Source organism: Apteryx rowi, unplaced genomic scaffold (assembly GCF_003343035.1).
Source record: "Apteryx rowi isolate R43461 unplaced genomic scaffold, aptRow1 scaffold_7, whole genome shotgun sequence".
NCBI lineage: Eukaryota > Metazoa > Chordata > Aves > Apterygiformes > Apterygidae > Apteryx > Apteryx rowi.
In genome coordinates, this window is record NW_020450982.1 from 7,960,226 (window position 1) to 7,980,144 (window position 19,919).

The 19,919-nt window shown below is 35.8% G+C and overlaps 1 protein-coding gene across 6 annotated transcripts in view; it reads right to left on the reverse strand.

Annotated features, from left to right (window-relative positions):
* Positions 1-19,919, reverse strand: part of ZZZ3 (zinc finger ZZ-type containing 3) — a 44,417-nt gene that overhangs the window by 17,276 nt on the left and 7,222 nt on the right. For all 6 annotated transcript variants that reach the window (XM_026086573.1, XM_026086572.1, XM_026086574.1 and 3 more), the window contains 2 exons: positions 15,855-17,416; positions 667-805 (listed from right to left, as the gene is read on the reverse strand). In XM_026086573.1, the coding sequence (XP_025942358.1) occupies positions 667-805; positions 15,855-17,365 (1,650 nt within the window). In that variant the 5' untranslated portion in view covers positions 17,366-17,416. The remainder of the gene's footprint in view (positions 1-666; positions 806-15,854; positions 17,417-19,919) is intronic.

Here is a 19,919-nt window from a genome sequence, read left to right on the forward strand (position 1 = left end):
CCTTCTTCCCTGAAAAACAACATATTGCTATCAGACTATAAGGTCAAGCATATCTGTCATTGGAAGATATGACAAAAAGAAAATATTCAAGCCTCAAACATTTTTCCAATGTCCCTGTAGCTACATTTTTTTCCCTTAACCTTAAAAAGAACATTTCCTTATCAAAATTCATCCTCCCTCATCACACAACGTTCCAGTTATGTTATCCAGCACTCACCCAGGTATGTTTTCTAGTGTTATTTTAGTTTTAAGTTATGAACTACATTTCCTGCTCTTTAAAAGTTCCCTACCTGAAACCAAATTCACTCATAGCAAAAAATTTAATTCCTCTAGTGACAAAAGTTATGAATTCTTGATCTAATACCTTACTACAAAGTCCTTTCAGTCATCTACACTTTTCCATGTCTTAAAATGTCTACACTGCATTTCTATGTACCAAAAAAAAAAGAAAGCATATCTAATAAAATCTTTGAAGACCTGTATCTTACAGATTTAATAATCAAACCCAAAACACAGGGCCATTTTTGCTCAGTAGAAAAAGAATATTAAATTCATAATGTTTACACAAGTTTATATAAACTTATCTGATTTCTATAGATGATGAATTGCTAGTTATTAAAAAGAAAAAAAATCTGAGTAAAACTTAAGAAATGCCCATTGAAATACCTTCTTCTGGAGTCTTTCCACAAATCCAATAGGATCTTTCAGGGCTTCTCTCTGGTGTTTGCCTAAACTTTCAAGGTCTTGAACTGCTTGAGTACGTTGAGCCTCGAGTACAGCAATCGTCTGTAACAGTCTCTGATAACTACAGAGACAAAGGAAAACATCTCACTGAATTTTTCTTTAAAAGCAACCCCTCCCAACTAAATACTAGCCATGATTATCTACTAGTGTCTACCAGATTTCATAGCTTATCTGAAACAGTTTATAGACATTTTTACTGAATTATATCAAATCTATTCTTAAGTAGTATATGAAGCTGTATAAACCAATTAAAACAAAAACAAAAAACAAAAAACAAGGAGTTCCTTGAAATTTAAATCCTACTCTAGCTAAAATGTCCCTCTGTCAGGGACAAGTGATTGTTGATCATAACTACTGAGAATATGAATAAACTTTGCTTATAAGGGGGAAAAGAACCCAAAAGGACATAATTTCTTCCCCCCTTCAAAATAAGTTTCCTTCCACCCCAATATAAATGGCTCTGTTATGAAATGTTAGTATTTCACCCAACCACCCACAGGAGGGATAAGAATGACCTAGAAACTTTGTATCTAAACATTTCATAGAAGCTTCAGGTTAGAATAATCATTCACAAAACGTAACAATAAACCAAGAAACAAGGAATAAGTAAGAGATCCCTTTAAGAATACAGAAGCTGAATGAAAATGGCAGTATTCCCCCAATCTGTCACCTGGATTCAAATAAGATCATGATTTTCTATTTTAACAGATACATCTGATAGTCACTTATGTGATTATCAGACCTGTATCTGATAATGTAACGAAGCTAACTTGGTGACAGGAAATGATACAATCCTGAAACACAGCCTATAAAAAATGAGTAACTACATTTAATACCTTTTATTAGCTTTATAGTTGCAGTTGTTGGCTTCGTTTCTGAATTCAGCAGTTGCTCGTGGGCCCTATTGTTGCAAATCGTGATGTAGCAACTTAGCTTTCTCATGAAAATGTTTTCTGACATTTAATATTAAAACTGTATTTTAGTTCAGCACAAAATATGACCTAACACACTAAAACCAGGTAAAATTTATTCACCGCCACCCTACTTCAATACACGTTCTATGTCGTCTTTGCTAAAACACAGACAACCTTAACACCAAGTTCCCCCCACACTCACACAAGACTCAGAGGTTCCTAAGTTAATGCAAGTTTTTCAGTTAACTCTGCTGGTAAATGGAGAAAATTTTAAATGGAGGGAACTAAAGGGTTTCAAGGCAAAATAAAGGCCTCATACCACCAAATATTTACGTTTCTGCCATAATATTAAACTGCTTCATCCCCCCCAAAAGGGTAATTTTCTTCCCACTTAAACGTAGTATCTATAAACACAAAATATAACCATGAGTTCTGAAGTGTGAAACTAAAACACTGAGTTTGTTTAAAACCATAAGATGTAATTCTGTTATGAATTTATAACTATTTAAATTTGCTTGCATATACTGAGGTTATATGCAACTGAGAGGCTGCATACACTGAGAAGTAAAACGTTTGTTAAATTAGCTATTAATGTACCGCTACTGGGAGAGCGCTCCAGCTTCTGCTAACAACACAGCTCCACGTAAAAGAAAAAATAAAACTGACAGCAAGATAATTAACAGAGTTATTCTTGATCAGGCAAATTAAAGGACTTGAGAAATAAATTTTGTGAAAATAGTGACAACACATCAGAAGGCATCAGCATTCGCCAAACACATGCCATTCAAACGGCTATGGGCTCGCAGGAATCAGCGTCCACTGAAATAAATATCTTTACTTAGCTTTCACAAATAACATCCGATCACGGCCCACCCCTGCGCCGGGCAGCCTCCGGCCACGCTCCGGTGAGGGGCCCCGTGGACCGTGGACGACTCTCAGGAGTTCACTCCAGCCACAGCAATGCAGGCTGAGTAGTGCACACACAAAATCTTTGACAGCTGCATCTCAGAAGATTTTAAATAAATATCTACCATCCACTTTTGAGCCATTTTACCTTGTTTACTCAAACTGCTTTTCAAAAAGAAACAAAAGTCATTTTATTAGAAGTATTTACATATTTTGAAGAAAAAAACCAGTAATGTTGGTGATTTTAGAGGAAGTACTAGTTTTAATAAGGATTCACATGCGTAGAGTGTGGGAAGAAATCACCTTAGTATGGTCTTAATCAAGTCTGAATGAAAAGAGCAGAAATGACACTTGGGAAGAAATAACAAACAAACCAAGAATCTAATGACTTCCTCTCCTCACTACAGTGTTCATGTGATGTCCTCACTGATGTGAGGGAGTCAGGGAGTAGGGGTTAAATGGTTCATAAATGATTTATCTGGTTTTGGTGGAAATATAAAAAAAAATTACATTTCAGAATAATCCAGAAACATTTCATGTAATATCAACTGCAGACGTGTAACACTATTATCACAAAATATTTCAGGAGAAAAAAGGGTTTTTGAGCAAACTATTCAAACAGACTTGCCAGCATTTTTCCTCCTTCTGCTAAAGAAATGCATTTACTTGGAGCCATGCACTTTAACTTCCATATTCAGTTTTTATGAACAGATATATTCTGAAGCCCAGAAACAAGACTGCAAATTTTATCAGGCAAATATCAGAACTGTTAAACAGGGCAGGGAAAAAGTGCACTTTTGGGTCTTATGGTAGGAAAAAAAAATTGAAAATACTAACCCTGAAGTACATAGTTGATACACTCAGGCACTTGATTTGCTCAAGTCCTGCCTTCTCTCAGAGCCACTGTCCTCGCTTGTAGAGTCCAACACTACCACGTCCCTGGCTGTATAACCATGCGCCTGTACATAATTCCATTACGTTCTCAACCACTACGGTTTTCAGAAGTTTGTACACCTTTTAGCTCTGTGGCTCTACATGACACCTTTTACTGCATTAACTAAGAGTGTGCATGATTACAGGATCATTTCAAAACAAAGTGGCTAACGATTTTGCTATACATCTTCCCAGCTTCTCTCTGAATAAGCATAACAGCTATGATTCAAACTACTTCCTGCAGTCGCTCTAAAATTCTCTGAAGATTTAAAAAGCCTAACGAAGATGAGGCATTGGATACTGGGAACAGAAAGCTACCTGGAGCCTAAGTCTTTGCAGTGCGCTTCAAAAATAGCTTCATACTTCAATCAGCCAAGCAAATGGCAACCAACTCAGTTATCCAGCTACAGTTATGTAATTTTCTCTGCAAGATTCCTGAGAAATTACCAAGGAAAATCATCACACCTCACCTTCCAAAACAAACCAACCTCACTTAACTAAAAATAAGTAATTTGAGTAAGTTTGCGGTCAGTCATATTACCTACACTGATTGAAGTTACTCATTTTCTCAGTCTCATAATTACTGAATTATTAGCACATACAAAATGGGAAGCACATTCTTCTCTGTAGGAACATTTCCATTCCGTGAAACTTCGATCCCGTGTTTCCACAACTCCAGTATTAAAACACCACTCTTTTTCTAAATCACACTAGTTGCTGAGAAGCTTCCAAATTAATACTTGAATAATATGGCACACTATAGGAACACTAAGTATCTCTATGCTTAAAACCCATCAATAAAAGGGCTTCACTATTTAAAAAAAGAAAGCCATTTCTTTAAAAGATTGGTACCGATCAGCAAGCACTCCCATGGCCATCGTTCTGCTGCAGCATTCGCTGCTCCGCTCTTTTGCATTGCTCTGTAAGATAAATACTACCTGGCAGCACTGGTTTGCTGCAAGTTCTGCCGCAAGCAGTCACGTTACACTGCCCACTCCCACGAGCCCTCCTGCAACAGCGACTGGGGACACAGCAGCCTCCTCTCCTGTCTGCGATAAAGCTTCAAAGCAGTTTAACTACAGCCTCAGCAACGTTCCTTTTGATTCAGCTTTCTGAGATTCGCTTTTGAGATGCCGGGATTATCCGTTATTTCCATCCTGGTGTAACACTATCTACATTTCCAGATCTAAGCACCCAGCATTAGATCACAGATTATTTGTCTTTGCATTAGGAACGATCAACCAGATTTGTAAAGCACAGATATTTGGGGTCAATCTGCCTTAAGTATAGCACAAGTTTAAGTTTCATCTTATTTTTATACTAGATGACTGAACAGTAACCTGTGTAAGAGGCCATGTCATTCAGCATTTTTAAATAAATTCATTTTAGTATTACAGAAACAGTCATTCAGTCACAGATAATACTAGTTACTCTATGGCTTCTGAAGGCTTCTCCTTCAAGATATGTTACTGCACTTTAAAACTTATGTGAATGAGCGATCTGGGGAACTATTATTGCAAAATCAAGAATTTAACTTTTAGGTAGTGAATTCAAATCAGTGGATGGAATAAAATAAATAAGTGAGGCTTTTCAGTTAAATTCTGCTAAATAAACGAGGCACCAGTTTTGACTTGTTGGACAATGTAATGGACAGACACAGAAGTGGCTGCTGGTAACATTCACCTAATGCCATAAAAATGCCAAGCCTTCTCTGAAAACAAGCCCCCTACATAGACATAATCTACCAAAGAAATTAAGAACATATGAGAAAAATGAGATGGCAGCCATTGGTCCTATCTCAGCCACAAAAAAAGAAGAAATTTCATCACAAGTATCTTTATCCCAACAGGCTGATGAGTCTTCCTGATCTAATACCCCAGCGCACGGGCAATGCATTCTCTCGCCTTTAAGCTAGAGACTTGCAAACAGCAGTATTACTTCCACTCTCCCCTCAAAGGAAAATAAGTGAAGCTTATGGAAGGAGGCCCTTTTCCAAAGCTCAGTCCTTATTCTCTAAGAGCAACTGAGCTTTTTTAACCTTATGTGATTACATAATTGCTTCCAAAGTAATGATACAATGAACAGTTTCATATTTACTTATTTAATTAAAATTATCAGGCTTTGACTGTCTCAAAGTTTCACGCGGTATTCGCACAGTCTATCTTACAGGCATATAACTGAATGTTTATTATTTGCCTTTGGCATGAACCACATATGGATTTAAACACCTGCATTATTATCACAATGATAATTTATTCTGTTATTTGCATATAGATTTATCACCAAGTCTTAGATCACTAATGCAAGTCTATACAGTATTTTTTTAAAAAGATGACAATACATAAAATTGTTTTATACAGCTAGCAGATAACAAAGGTGAGACCAATTAACAAGGGAAAAACTGTAAAAAGACCTTTAAATATTTGTATTTTTTAATTAGGACAATAAAATCAACATTAGGAGTTCCCTGCAATTTATTGTTTGGATACTTTAAGAAATCACCTGAAGGAAAAAAAAAAAAAGAGAGAATAATTTTGTCAACTATATCTGCCTTACAAACATCACTTAGTATTGCAAAGAGTAAAAGTATTATGATGTCTCATTAAAAATAAGTGATTTGCCCTGTCCTGTCCAATAAAATGCTGTTGCAGCTGTTGGTCATCACTTTCCACTCCCGAAAACAGGCCTTCAACAGTTGTCTGAATACTGTTCAAAATATGATAGGAATTATGGTAACATCAATTTGGGGGATTAGTAGGTAAGCAAGTGTATACTATAATTCAAATGTTATGATATTTGAAATACTGATTATTTCTTGTGCAGGTGGGATTTATTTCAAGTGAAGGAGTATACATTTCTCATAACCAAAAAAGGCTAAAACATATATTAAAAAACTACTTTAAAACAAATTTGTTTTGAAACTTGTATTTCAAGTAACTTACACAAAATAGCTATGTAGCATTAATATAGAGGATTCAATCAAGCCTTTGTTTTACTGCCATCTACTGGCACTCTAGCACAGACATACAAAACCAGCTCTCTATCTAGTCATTTATCAGTCTGGGTTTGGGTCTTCTAAAACAGTGATTCAGAAAAAAATCTCATTAGATGCTAAGCTAAGAAAGGATTAGTATATTACACACATTACATAAGATGACTGCAAATTAATGCAGAAAAAAAGGAATATTAATTGTACTTAGAATTTGCAGTTTAATCCAAGGCAGCTACAGCATGAGATGAGATTTCTGCAGAGATCTGCAAGCCAGATGAAACAGAACCTTCTCTTTTCAAACAAGTGGTTTGCTTCGGTTCAGAAACATCAGATAACGCCCCCAGCTTTTAGTCTTGGCTTGAAATCTTTGCCAGTGTCATTATACAGTAATTCTGACACCGCAGAGTTTCACACAAGTTATTCCGATGCGCCCCTGAGATTAGAACAGTCTATTACCGCACAGGGAAGAGTGCTGGGATTTGCAGTTGAATGTGAGATTTGCAGAACACACAGGGTAGTAACAGGGAAGAGAGGGGAAAAAAGGGGCATAATCAGCAAGGGCACGGATCAACTCATATCAGGACCTTCAAAAGCACCTTCGCCTGAAGAAAGCAGTGTATGGTAGGTAAAGATGCTTAGATACCACAACCAAGGCAATCTGCTCAAGGCCAGTTCTGCAACTTACTATGAAATGGTTTTCCACTATAGCTTAACTTCTTCATGTGAACTGTAATTTACTGTACTTTCTCTGACCTTCTTTAAGGTTCAAAGTTCAGACCACTTAAAAGACTTCTGAGATAAGCAAATAATTCATCTGCATCCCTGTTTTACACATGAAACAACTAAGCTATATACAAAGTGTTTTTTCCAAGTTTACCATGCCAGTAACAGCACAAAACCTGTATTTTCTGAATGCCAACCTTACGCTATAATCAGCACCTATTTAAAACAAAACAGAACTAAGCCAAAACAAACAAAGACTTTTTTTTTAAAGACACGTTAAAATACCCTAAAATACACCCCCCCCCCCCAAAACCCTACTAGAGGCTTTCACCTGGACACCAAAGAGATGTTATTCCACTCTTATTTCAGAGGCCAGAGAAACAACAGCTACATCCTCCTTCCAACTTTCTCAGCTGCACACTTTGTATTTCAAGCATCTGAACAGTATTTTATTGGCTATGAACTTATGACGCCCCTTTTTCTTAAATCTTTGACTCTGGTCCAGAAACAAAATCCCCACTCATATTCTTCTACAGGCTTCGTTCTTATCAAGAGTGATCCACCACACACTACACTTAACACTAGCTGCATAAAACCACCCTTTGCAAACACCCACCTTTCCAGCTAGTTTTCATTTTTTTAATTAGCAATTAAGCCTTTGCCTCTGTACACATGTAAAACGTGCTTCAGTCTTGTCAACATCAAAGGCTAAAATAATATGCATCAGCCCTCCCCAAATTAACATCTTTTAATACAGCTTTTTGATCTTCTTTTAACAGCACTTCCTGAAGCATCTACCTGAAGGCCAGGCACATTTAGTGGGAAAGATGATACAGATCCCTGCCGTGCCTCCATGTCCTAGTGCTGGAGTGACACGAAGAAATGGCAGTGCAAGGCTTTTCCTCACAAGGGAGGAAAACCCCCAAATCTTTCTGCTCCCTTCCCTCTACCTGAGAATTGCCCCAATTCCTTCACTGAGAGACAGTATCACCCTGCTTCCTCCAGCAGCCCCGCTTGGATGTTTTTCTCCAAAAAGATGGCAGGGGGAAAGCCACCCTTCAGAAGAGACTTTCTTCCAGAGATAAAATAGCTGGAGCTTCACACGTTACCACAAGACAAACAAAATCTAAGTTAGTTGACAATACTTATTTTCTCCCCCCCACAGAACTCATTCTTTTTGTTAAAATACAAGGAAGAAAATTCCCAGTTATTTAGGGATATGTTCTTGCTTTAAGAACAAACATAACATAATCCCTCATATATTCTGTTATGGTAATACCTGAAAACTACGATCTTTTTACAAGGACATGCTATGCAATCATTAGAAGTTCAATAGTATAAGAGCAAAGAATTATTCACTCAATATTTTTATATATTATAATATTGTTTTGGGGTAAAGAAGGAAAGAGAAGGTAGAAGTAAAGGAATAAATGAGTAAAATACATCTTTTGATTAGCATCCACTATGGTAATATAGCACAAACAAGCACAGTTAGTCCCTGGTTGGAAATGTAACTTTTAAAGGTGAATCATTATATAAATCAATAGTACATCTTTACCTTGAACTATGCAGAACAAAACAATAGGCAAAGATGCGTAGATGAGGTGTGCTATAATGAAAAGTTAAAGATCAGCTTGCCCTTCCTATCACGAATTTAAAGGAAACCAGTAAAATATAAAGGAAAGCAAAAGTAGGATCTTTCATCTTCTCAAAACAGCACATAAGCCGCTTGCAGTACCAAAGGAACCCTGATCTGGAGAAGGGCTTCTTGCCAACACTGTAGCAAGCACTGATATCTACTACTCACACAACTAACTTCTCAAAGATACTACCAATCATCTCGGTAGTTCATGACGGAAACGCTGTCAAAATGTAATACAACACAAGACCAAACCAAATATTACACCTGTAATGAGGATAGCATTCCCAGCAAGATTAGTTAAACTGCAGAGTAAAGATATCAACACTCTCAAAGCATATACCAGGAATTATGGTCTAGTTATTTTCTTGGTGGCATCATTATGCTTATTAGTATTTTAGTGAAATATTGGTACATCCCTGTCAGGTAGGCAATTATGTTAATATGATTTATTCCTTGTCCCATCAGATTTAGCTTTACACTGACGTAACTGCATCCATACCTTACCGTTCCTGCTATCGTTAAAGCAGCATCACTTGCGTGTATAGCCAAAAATATGGCCAGGCATTTAGTCTCCACGCAGCTGTGCTGGCTAACAAAGTTACCATCTCATCGTTTTTGTTCCTTCTTTATTAGGACCATGAATTTCTGCACCATTTGATTTGTTTTTCAACTCTGGTATTTCCTACACCTCAAAACCAATTTTATTTACAACTACCTAATTTTTCAGTTTAGATAATTTTAATAATGAGCACCCTTCAGAAATGGTAATCATTTCTAAATGAAGAGGCAGCAAAATAAGTTTCTATCGTTGATCTTATGTAACAAGTTGTGGGGCCTTTTTTTTTTTTTTTTTTTTTAAATTTGTGCAATCTTTCCTCATGACTTTTGAGCCAGGTAGATGAAAGAACTCACAAAGATAAGCGAGTTGCTGCATGTTCTGTAAAAACTGGCAGTTTGGTGAAGGGGAGAGATCATAACTACTGTCTCCCCTAAGAGAAAGGCAAGGAGAATTCAGCTGTCACTGCTTCCACTCTCTGGTCAGCGCATCGGCGCGTGCGTGCACGCACGCACACCCACGAGCTCGCGCTCGCTCCTCCAGGATAGGATGCTACAGAGGAGGTGAGAGCGTAAGCAGGGGAAAAATGCAGGTATCAGTCAAATCAGATGAGGAAAGAATTTATGGAGCAAAGGACACAAGTCCAGAAGAAATCAAGCTTCATTTTCCACAGACCATATCATCCAAATGAGGACTGCACTGGGGTTGACAGTGCTGTTCACCAGGCTGCTGTCACTGTGGCTGACAGCAAGAAAAATATGTTGAGAGAAGGAAAAAGGAATTTGCAAATTTACTTGACATTTAATAGCTCTTGGGCTAAGCCTATCACCAGAGAGAGAAAAGCAGATGTGCCACATGCCCAAGGCATTATCTCTTGCGAATTAAATTAAGAACTCTATTATTTAGTGTTTATTGGACAATTCATGTAATTATAAAACATGATTCTATGAATAAGAAAATACTAAACCTGCCTTTTGTTCTGCTTATATTACTTATAAATTGTTCTGTTTATATTACTTACAATTTTTTCATTTATATGAACACACACCCACACACCCACACACAGAGGGGATCTTATAAAACATAATAAAAAATGGCAGCACTAAAAATAATAAATGTAGTCACACACTATTATGTTACGACAACATGATTTAGTAACGCGACTATATGCAATACGAAACTGCAGTCTATCAGAAATTCATATTAGAATTTTCTAATAGATTTCCCTTGTATTTCTACTTTGGAGAAGCACCAGTTGTAGTATTCAAATTCTAAGTGAACTGAGCTTTTTTTTAAGCCGATTTAGACATTTTCTTATTACTGAGAATACAGACCAACCTACCACACAATAGAACCTAACCTTTGAGATAAGAATCAATTTTGTGCATGTTCAAGTTTTACATTAATAGGCAGTTTAAGAACCATATCATGGTATGCCAAACTAGTGTGCGGAACAGACTGCGGCTGACCTTCAAAATTTAAACACATAGCAATCTCATACATGCGGCATGTATGCATTTTTTAAATTAACTGCTATTATTCAACACTAAAAACTTATACTTTAGCAGTGGTGGCAAATATTCTTCAAGGGAGAACTCACGGCTTCCCTGTCTACAGAGTGGTGCCGTCTCAGAACAGCCTCAGCCTGAGTAAAGCCTGCCATTACAAAAAAGCAACTTGACTGAAAGTTATGCCAATTCCCGTTATTCCCAAAGATGATGAAACGATGCAACAAAGAAAGTCTCCCCAGCATAAGATTGTGTCATACGAAAACAAGAAAAACAAAAAGGTGTCCTTAAAAATAATAGGGAAGGACAGTTTATTCTGTAGTACAGTTAGTTATGGCTACATATCACAATAAAGGAATGTTATTCTATCTCTTATCTGCACGGTAAAATAAATACATAATAAATTCAACCTTAACTCTGGACATACTTAAGTATATTTGAATATATCTGCAAACGTGAGGATAAATTACAATACTGATGTAATATTTTTATTCTTAACCAATATACATGAAGACAGACTTGGAGATTTTGTCTTAAAATATATTAATGAAAACTAGTTTAATTTTTTTAACTCATCGTCAAGTTAAGGGAAAAAAGATGCTGCAGGGAACATYAGAAATTCATCTTAGTTAAAAAGAGTGCTATGGAATCACTTTAGTTATATTTCTATTTAAGCTTCTATTTAAGGCAGTTCTCAAATAATTGGTATGGCAAGATGCATCAGACTGTACTATTACAAGTCAAGTGCAGTAAGATAAACTTTTACAGAGAACTGTTTTAAACTGATCTTTTAGGTGAAGCACTTGTGACCGTATAAAATACAAAACCTGTACCAGAGGAAATGCCGCAGATGCTCCTTTTCTTTCTCTCATTCATGTCATCTTTAAAAATTAAACATATCCAAGTAAATTAACAGTATTTCTGTGAATTGTCCATTAAATATTAAATCTGATCCTATGGTCCTACATGGTCTTCTCGTTCTTTCCAAAGACCCCATAACAACAAAACAACCCGTAATACACAAGAATTCACAAGACGGGGTTTTAAGGGATGTGTGAAAATATTTCATTTTAATCTGTCTGTCTTCAGTTTAAATGCCAGTACAACTATTATGATTTTTTAAATATTACAAGGTAATAAATGAAAATATTTATTTAATGAATAAACACAAGGTCCTAGCTCTTGCAACTTAATCCTTGTAGGCAATGCTCATGCATAACTCTCATATTTCCAATGGGCTCACCTACCAGTCTAAATGGTCCCTATAAAGCTAACCACAATTTACAGGGTACTGGAAATACAGTGTATAATGCACTGTATGCACACGAAAACTCAATTCCTTGATCACATTTTCATCTAGAGCCTTCAGCAGCTCAGAAGAAAGTGAACAAAAATTTTCCCCCATACAACATAATCTCTGTCAAACAGGGCAAACCTCAGAAAAGAGTAACTAGAGAGACAGAAGAAATAAAGATGTCATTTAGAGCACAAAAGGAAACACAGGACAAAGGGAGAAACTTACTGAGAACTTGCATAAGATAAAAAATTAGAGTAAACTAGTATACTATAAGAAAGCATTAAATCACAAAAAGATACAGTAGTGAGATACATTAGAAACTACTGAGAAAACATTGAAAACACTAAATATAGCCTGTAAAATTTAGTAATATAATAAGATTTAAACCAGCAATTTTTTTTTTGAAAATATCTCAACACAAAATGCAAAGGTTTCTGAGCTAGAAAATATATGCAAAATTTTCAAATACGCACCAAACCAAACTTTTCAGAGAGGCATTACAATAATACACAAATATGCATGTAATAACTGGAAACATTAACAATACTCTCCAATTATACAACATCCTGCATCAGTCTGTTACTGTCTTCATGAATGTCTATGCTGTGATAAATTTTTTTTAGTAGATCTCAGATCCTTCTTTGTAGGAGGGATACATTTTACTACAAGTGTTGAGAAACATCTATAATTTCAGCCTTCTCTCAGAATAATAATATTCCACAATCATCTTACTTCTTGTGGTAATTATTTTTCCTATTATATCATCCAGTTTTCCCAGAAATATTAACATATATTGCTTGAACATGGCAACATTCAAAAAACAACATAAATTTGCACAAAAATACCACAATACATATTTACTTTTTTTTCTTATAGCAAGTCTTATTAACAGCTGTTGAAGGTTTTGCTGCATTCATGTTTTATCACTCTTACAATAATTTCTTAAAGGGTGAAAATCAGCTTCATGAATATGTATGTAATCAAGTTATGTAATAAGACAAGAAATACTGGAAGTCTTTACAGACATGACAAATTGCTGCTACAGCACAGAGGAATATTATTTTTTCCTTTGTGGAAGATCCAAAGAATATTAAGTGTCGCCTTAGAAAAATCTGCCTCCTCAACCTAGCCAAGATGCTAATGGCTCTCTGAATTTGCTCTTTAAAAAGAACAGAAATACAAGTCAGAAAAAAAATAGAAGTCATCCACAGATTTAATCACTAATTGAAGAGAATAGAACAACATAACCGTGTACCATTTGCAGAGCTGATAAACAGAATACCAGTACACTTTCCTCAGCCAAAAATATCACGTGCCAAACCAATAGCCCTTACCTGCTAGCATGGGCTCCCTGGAATTCTTTGCATCTGACTAATTAGAAAAAACATTTCTGCTAAAGCCTTTGTTTTACTTTAATGTCTTAGAAAATAAACACTAAATGAGAGAAAACAGGAGTATAATCAACACGTTCAAAAATGGTGACACATGAATTGGGAGCGTCCTCTACTGAACTTTGATATTATTTAAATTTGAAAGAGAATGTACTGCATAGGATTTGATTAATTCCTGAACTACAAATTTACAGATAAAGAATAACTGTATACTTGAATAACAAAATACAGATTTGAAGTTCTTCAGAAGGATCCTATTATCATGCGGAACCATCAGAATACTAAATTTACTTCATTGCCAATGTAAACCAAAATAAAAAGATCATCCACAATTGTCCAGTTATATTGATATTATTTGTAAGAAGGAAAAAAAAATCCAACTAAGTAACACTACCTTCAGTAGCATGCTTCCCTTCTGAAAAGTAGAAATAATTCTTCCTTGATCTAGAAGAGACTTCTAGTTTTGACTTCTTTTGCCACAAAAATCAGTGCAATATAAGACATGATAAAAATAATAGCATTTCTTTTAAAATTCTGCATTCAGGCAGCAAGTTAGTACCAAACTACAAAGTGCTATTTACAGGCAATCTGTACAAACATCCAATTTCAAAAGCTCCCCAACTTGCTCATATATACAGGCTGCTGAACTGAACAACTAGCCAAATTTTCAGAGCAACTGTTTATATTCAAAGGCTAACACTATGGCGTTTTCCTGAAATTGTTTGAGAACATTTTTACATTTTTGTTTGTTTAAATATAGGACTAGAAAAATTACCTTTATTTTTTCCAGCATTTACATTAAGTTGTAGATTTCGATTAGAAGAGAAAAAATAGTTTTGTACGTTTAATTTGAAAGAAATTAAAATAGATGCTGCATCTAAAAATCTGATCCGTTCTTCATAATACTTTCCCTAATAAATACCAAATAAACAGTTACATTACTGTTATGTTTGTACTAACATTACTAGTAAAGTCATCCTTTATACAGATATAAAAACCTCAGAAGACAACAGCCAATTTTCCCATGAACACCTTAGAAAACAGCAGTCATGCAGTTAAATTTACAATCTTCTCTCTGCCTACCAGGAAAAATCTCCATACACCTTAGACTTATTGCTGTAGCTGCAGATATTTGATTATTATTGTAAAATGACTGTGGGATCCATGCTCTAATTCACAGTTTTCTCCAAATAAAATAATTTATTCATATCCGATATTGAACAAAATTTCATTATAGAAATAATACAACTCTAATACCCCTCAAAACACTCAAGCTTTTGCTGGATTCAACAATCATCTGTGTCTTGCACCTCAGGTTCATAATCACTGTGCTATGATTATTTACAACTACCAGCAATGTCTTTAGCTCTTCATATGAAGAAAACTGGAGATCACGTGCACTTTCATGGCCTTTCAGTATTCAGAACCATTCAGAACTAAGCAGCAAAACACAGGAAGTCAAAACAGTGTTACAAAGGCTGCGTGCTAAAAGCTATGATCTGATCTGTCATTTGAAGACAAATTCTCTCCATGTAAACTTTCTATATCGAGAAGAGTGCCCTTCTGTCACAGTTATCACACATATATGATTACTACAGTTCTACTTCTGACATTCAGGTGACAAATATAAAAACAAACATAGCTCTTCTCCAATAATAATTAGAATGTGTAAATATTTACATTAAATGAACATAAACACCAATGCAGCCATGATACTTATGCTAGAGAAAGTTTTCAAATTGCTGCATTTGACTAATTTAACTGCCTTAACATGATAATGGTAAGTCTTTCCCATGCCACTGAAAATAGCTGTCTAATCTATTTTAGTGGCTAACCAGGTAAATTCTATGTACAACAGAATGATAATTTCATAAACAATATATGCTGTATCTATGAGATACGCTCACAAATAGTTGAACTCTTTCTAACCAAGGATTATAAATCCTTTGGTTTTGTTTCCAGCTAGTTTTCTATAGGAAAAAAAAGATAACAGATGTGCTTCAAAAACAATTTCTGGCTAAAGAACTCACATTGTTAGAAATGTATAAACCACATTGCTGTACCATACTGCATATTAAATAGAGTTTAATTTTGTTTGGGGTAGAAACAAGGAAGAAAAATGAAGACTGAAGAGTATGAAAATTATAAAGCTCTTAAGTTTTTGTGAAGTTACTTTAAATACGTATTAATTTATATATTTTTGGTAAGAAACAAAAGCAGAATTCATGGTTACCATAGTTACACATACTCTTTGTTGTGTTTCAATGCCACATGATCTGATTCAAAGTAATACACATCAGGCTCTTCCTCATCATCCTCTGCAGTGTGGATGTTGGCACTCTCTTTGGCAGATGGTATATATCCAGCAACAAGCCTAGCCTCAGAAAGTGGCTTTCTTAGTCCGTCACTCCCATGATCTCCAGTGTTACCATTTCTCTCTTTTTCATTCTGTTTAATTTCTTCAGAGTTTTTGGGAGATCCATTGATATTATTAATACCTACAGGTACATTCTTTTCAGTGGGACTAAGATTATTTTCCTCAACCTGTCCGTTTTCTCTACACGGAGAGTTATTTTTAGTAGGGCTACTTCTAGCAGGGGCAGCCCTTCGTGGTGAAGTTCTCAATGTGTATCTGTGTTCTTGAAGTTCTGACATAGATGTCATTTGAGCTGAAACACAGTCCAGCACAGAAGAATGTGGTTCAGGTTCACCTGAGATTGATGTATTATCATGATGAGTATTCGGGTTGCTATTGGTGTTTTCAGCACACTGTTCCTTAGAGGCACTACTATCTCCTACTACATCTACTTCCTCCTCAGAATCCCTTAACAAAGATGACTGGATTTCAGAAAAGGACCCTGTAGCTGGCTCATTTGCCTGATTAGCATGCTCCTCAGGCAAGCAGTCATTTATTATTTTGTGGTCCTCTAACTTTACCTGTTCTTGAGAGTTTGTGCAAGGCACATAATGGTCTACAACACTGTCCTCCTTGCTGCTATTAAGCAACAACGAAGAATGGGCAAATGCATTTCCATTTTCTGCTACTGTTTTGTCCTTGGGCATACAGGAACCAGCACTATTTTGCTTAGCGTTCCCATCAAGCTGACAGTCATCACAGTTTAGAGAATTTGAGTCTCTCTCACCAACTCCATTGACAGTCTGATAGCCTGCAATCTCTTCAACTATTGCAGAGTTATTAAATCCTTCCGCACAAACATTCACCTTTTTAACTTCCCTTTTGTCACAATCATCCAATATAAGACATCGACAAGCTCGCTTAGTCCCTGGAGAAACTGCATCATTGTCCGACACTAAGCTTTTACGCTCCAATGATTCCTTCTCTGTTTTAGTAGGCAAGTCTTCTTCTGAACTGTTGGGTGCCTCTGAACGAAGACAGCGCTTAATTCTTTTCAAAACTGGTGATACAGGTTCTGCTTGTCTTTTTTCACAATTTTCCASAGTTTGTTTATCAGCATTATCTTTTTCTGAAGTAGACAGCCCTCTCTTCCTAGGGCTCACCCATGATTCCCGAGCACTCTGCTGTTTCAAGTCAGTAGTTCTTCCACCGTTACTTCCCTTCTGAGCTTGCACAGACTCTGGTCTCTTCTTTGGTGACCTTGATCTTACTTGAGGATGAGGTGAAACTTCCTCTGGATGAGCAATACTACGGTTTCTTAATGTTCGACCACAAAAGTTTTCATCCAAACCATTTAAACCCACTGTTGATCTTGTAACACGAGTAGATCGAGAAGCAGCCATACTATGGCAAGTCCCTAAAGTATGTTCATCATGATCCACTCATTGGGAAACCTTCAAAAAAGAAAAACAAAACAAGACAAAACAATGAGAAAAAGTATGTGAGAAAAACACCTACAGACACAGAAATTCTGAAGAATACATTGCCCCAAATTTACATAGTGGAAAACTGAGCATGTTCATGCAAAATATTAATACCACTTCTTTCTGTGCCAATAAATTAAGATATTAAAAAAATTTTCCATCTAAGCGCCTCTTGGTATTTGTGGTTTTTCTGACTTTAAGACTTGTATGTGAGTATCACTGATACTGATATATTATGTAGAGCCGGAATGCTCCAGTTACAAAAAGACACTATTTTTTATGTACTGTACATAGAATATATTATAGTAGTATTATTATTAATCCATTCAGATGAGGTATCAAATCACATTCTTAAATCCCACAGTTTCCAGTTAAACAGTTCCACATATTAAGGTGCAAACCATTAAAATCATATTTCAATTTTTTTAATCACTTGTTGCTTAAACCTTAAAAACAAATCATTCATAAATAACAAAATAGAACTGCAATTCTAATTTAACAGATGATTAAAAAAAAATGTCAGTAAAAACAGTTAAACTCATTAATAGTAAAAATGAACTGAAACAAAATGCCAGAAACAGAATCATAAAATCATACAAAAAATTCAGATGAGGTTACAGAGAGCTTTGTCTAGTTGGGTCTTGAAAACCTCCAAGTACAGATATTCCATAACTCCTCTCAGCAACCTGTTCTAGTGTTTAATTACCCTTACAGCGACAATATTTCTTCTTACATCCAGGTGGAGCCTTCCCTGTTTCCATTTATGACCACTGTCTCGTTTTTGCACCATTTACTTCAACAACGAGCCTGGCTCTGTCTTGTTACTTATCTCCTCTGAGGTATTAGAGGGCTGTCCTCTGAGCCTTCTTCACATTCTTAAATTTTTCATATGGTGGCGGGATGAATCATCACCTACCTCAGATTTAAGTAAATTCAGATTCAAACCTAAGTTAAAAACATCCAGTTTGAGTGTCTGTATTTGAGATTTCACTGTGAAATGTAGGAGTACTCAACTTGCCCAATCTCAAAATAACATTTTTATAGAAGTCAGTTCAGTCTTATCCCTCTTCTATTCATTCCACCTTTAAAAATTCAATGTGTCAAACTGCACATGACCATGAAGCTGTCAAAATAACCATGATAATGAATAGATTCACTTCTGTACATGATGCCATACCTTCCCTTTTCCAACTACCCAAATTCGAGATTTCAGCAGCCAGATTAGTTGACATATGATGTGAAGAAGACTAAAAAATTAAAGTATGGAATTTGGAACCTATTATACGCTATTTAGAAAGGCAGACAATGACAGAGGAAAACTGTTTCAATAGGTATTTCTCATCTTCATCAACAAGAGAAGAAAAATGAGAGCACAAATTCTCAGATAGCTACTATTTAGGCATAAGTTGGTCCTAGAGCAGAAAAGATAGGGGACACTGGCATTTTGAAAAAACAGGACAAGACCCAATACACATCTTAAGGAGTACAATTATGTTTGACACTTAATCAACAGTAATTATTACACCGCCTGTTTAATGTTTAGGTGTAATGCAGTCTAAAAGTATTGCTTGGTAAAGATGGTGGTCATAGCTATAGACACAGCTAATGGTCAAGGCTAAAATACTTTTGCACAACTGTAGCAATACTAAAAATAAATCTAATAACATTTAATTTTGTTATCGAAAACTCAGTAAACTGAAAATCACTGAATATAAATATTAGTCTCAGCCTAATTATTATTGGTAGTAATCCATGACTGGAAAAAATAATTTCAAAAGTAATTTGAATTTATAATTCAAAGCTGTAAATTAGACATAAGTCAGCTATGGAATAGTGAAATGAAATACTAGTGAAATGAAAAACTATGGTATACATTTAAATAATTGTTAATGCTTGCTAACAATATATGAAAGTCCCAATGATCTAATGTCCAAGACATGATAATATATTTCAGCATTTACTTGGTCACCATATGGTCCCTCTCCTGCATTCATCCCACACTACCTACAGGGAAAAGTTTCCTGACACTTCCTAGGGCAGCAAAAAATTACAAAAACACAAGATAAACTTTGCAATTTCTTATCATGGGAAAAGAATCTGCAGGATATTAAATCAAAGTCCAGTAGGAAGCAGAACAGACTTAAAGGAGGCAACAGCTATATTCCCAGCTCCCTATAATAATGTCTTCTGCTACTGGTGAAGCAATGGAGCTGAGAAAGCATGGCTTAGAACCAGAAAATGACAGCAACAGACTTCTATGACTATCTCCTTCCTTTCTCAAGCAGCTTCTGGTTCTAGCAGCACTTGAAAGAGCAGTAGCTATACAACTCATCTCTCTAGCTTTTAAACTGGAAAACAGACAAGCTGAACGTAGCAGAGGAAGATAAGTTTTGCTGATCTACACAGCACAAACAGATCTGAATCAGAAGTTATTTTTAAATATGATAGCAAAACTATACCGCGTATAGTATCC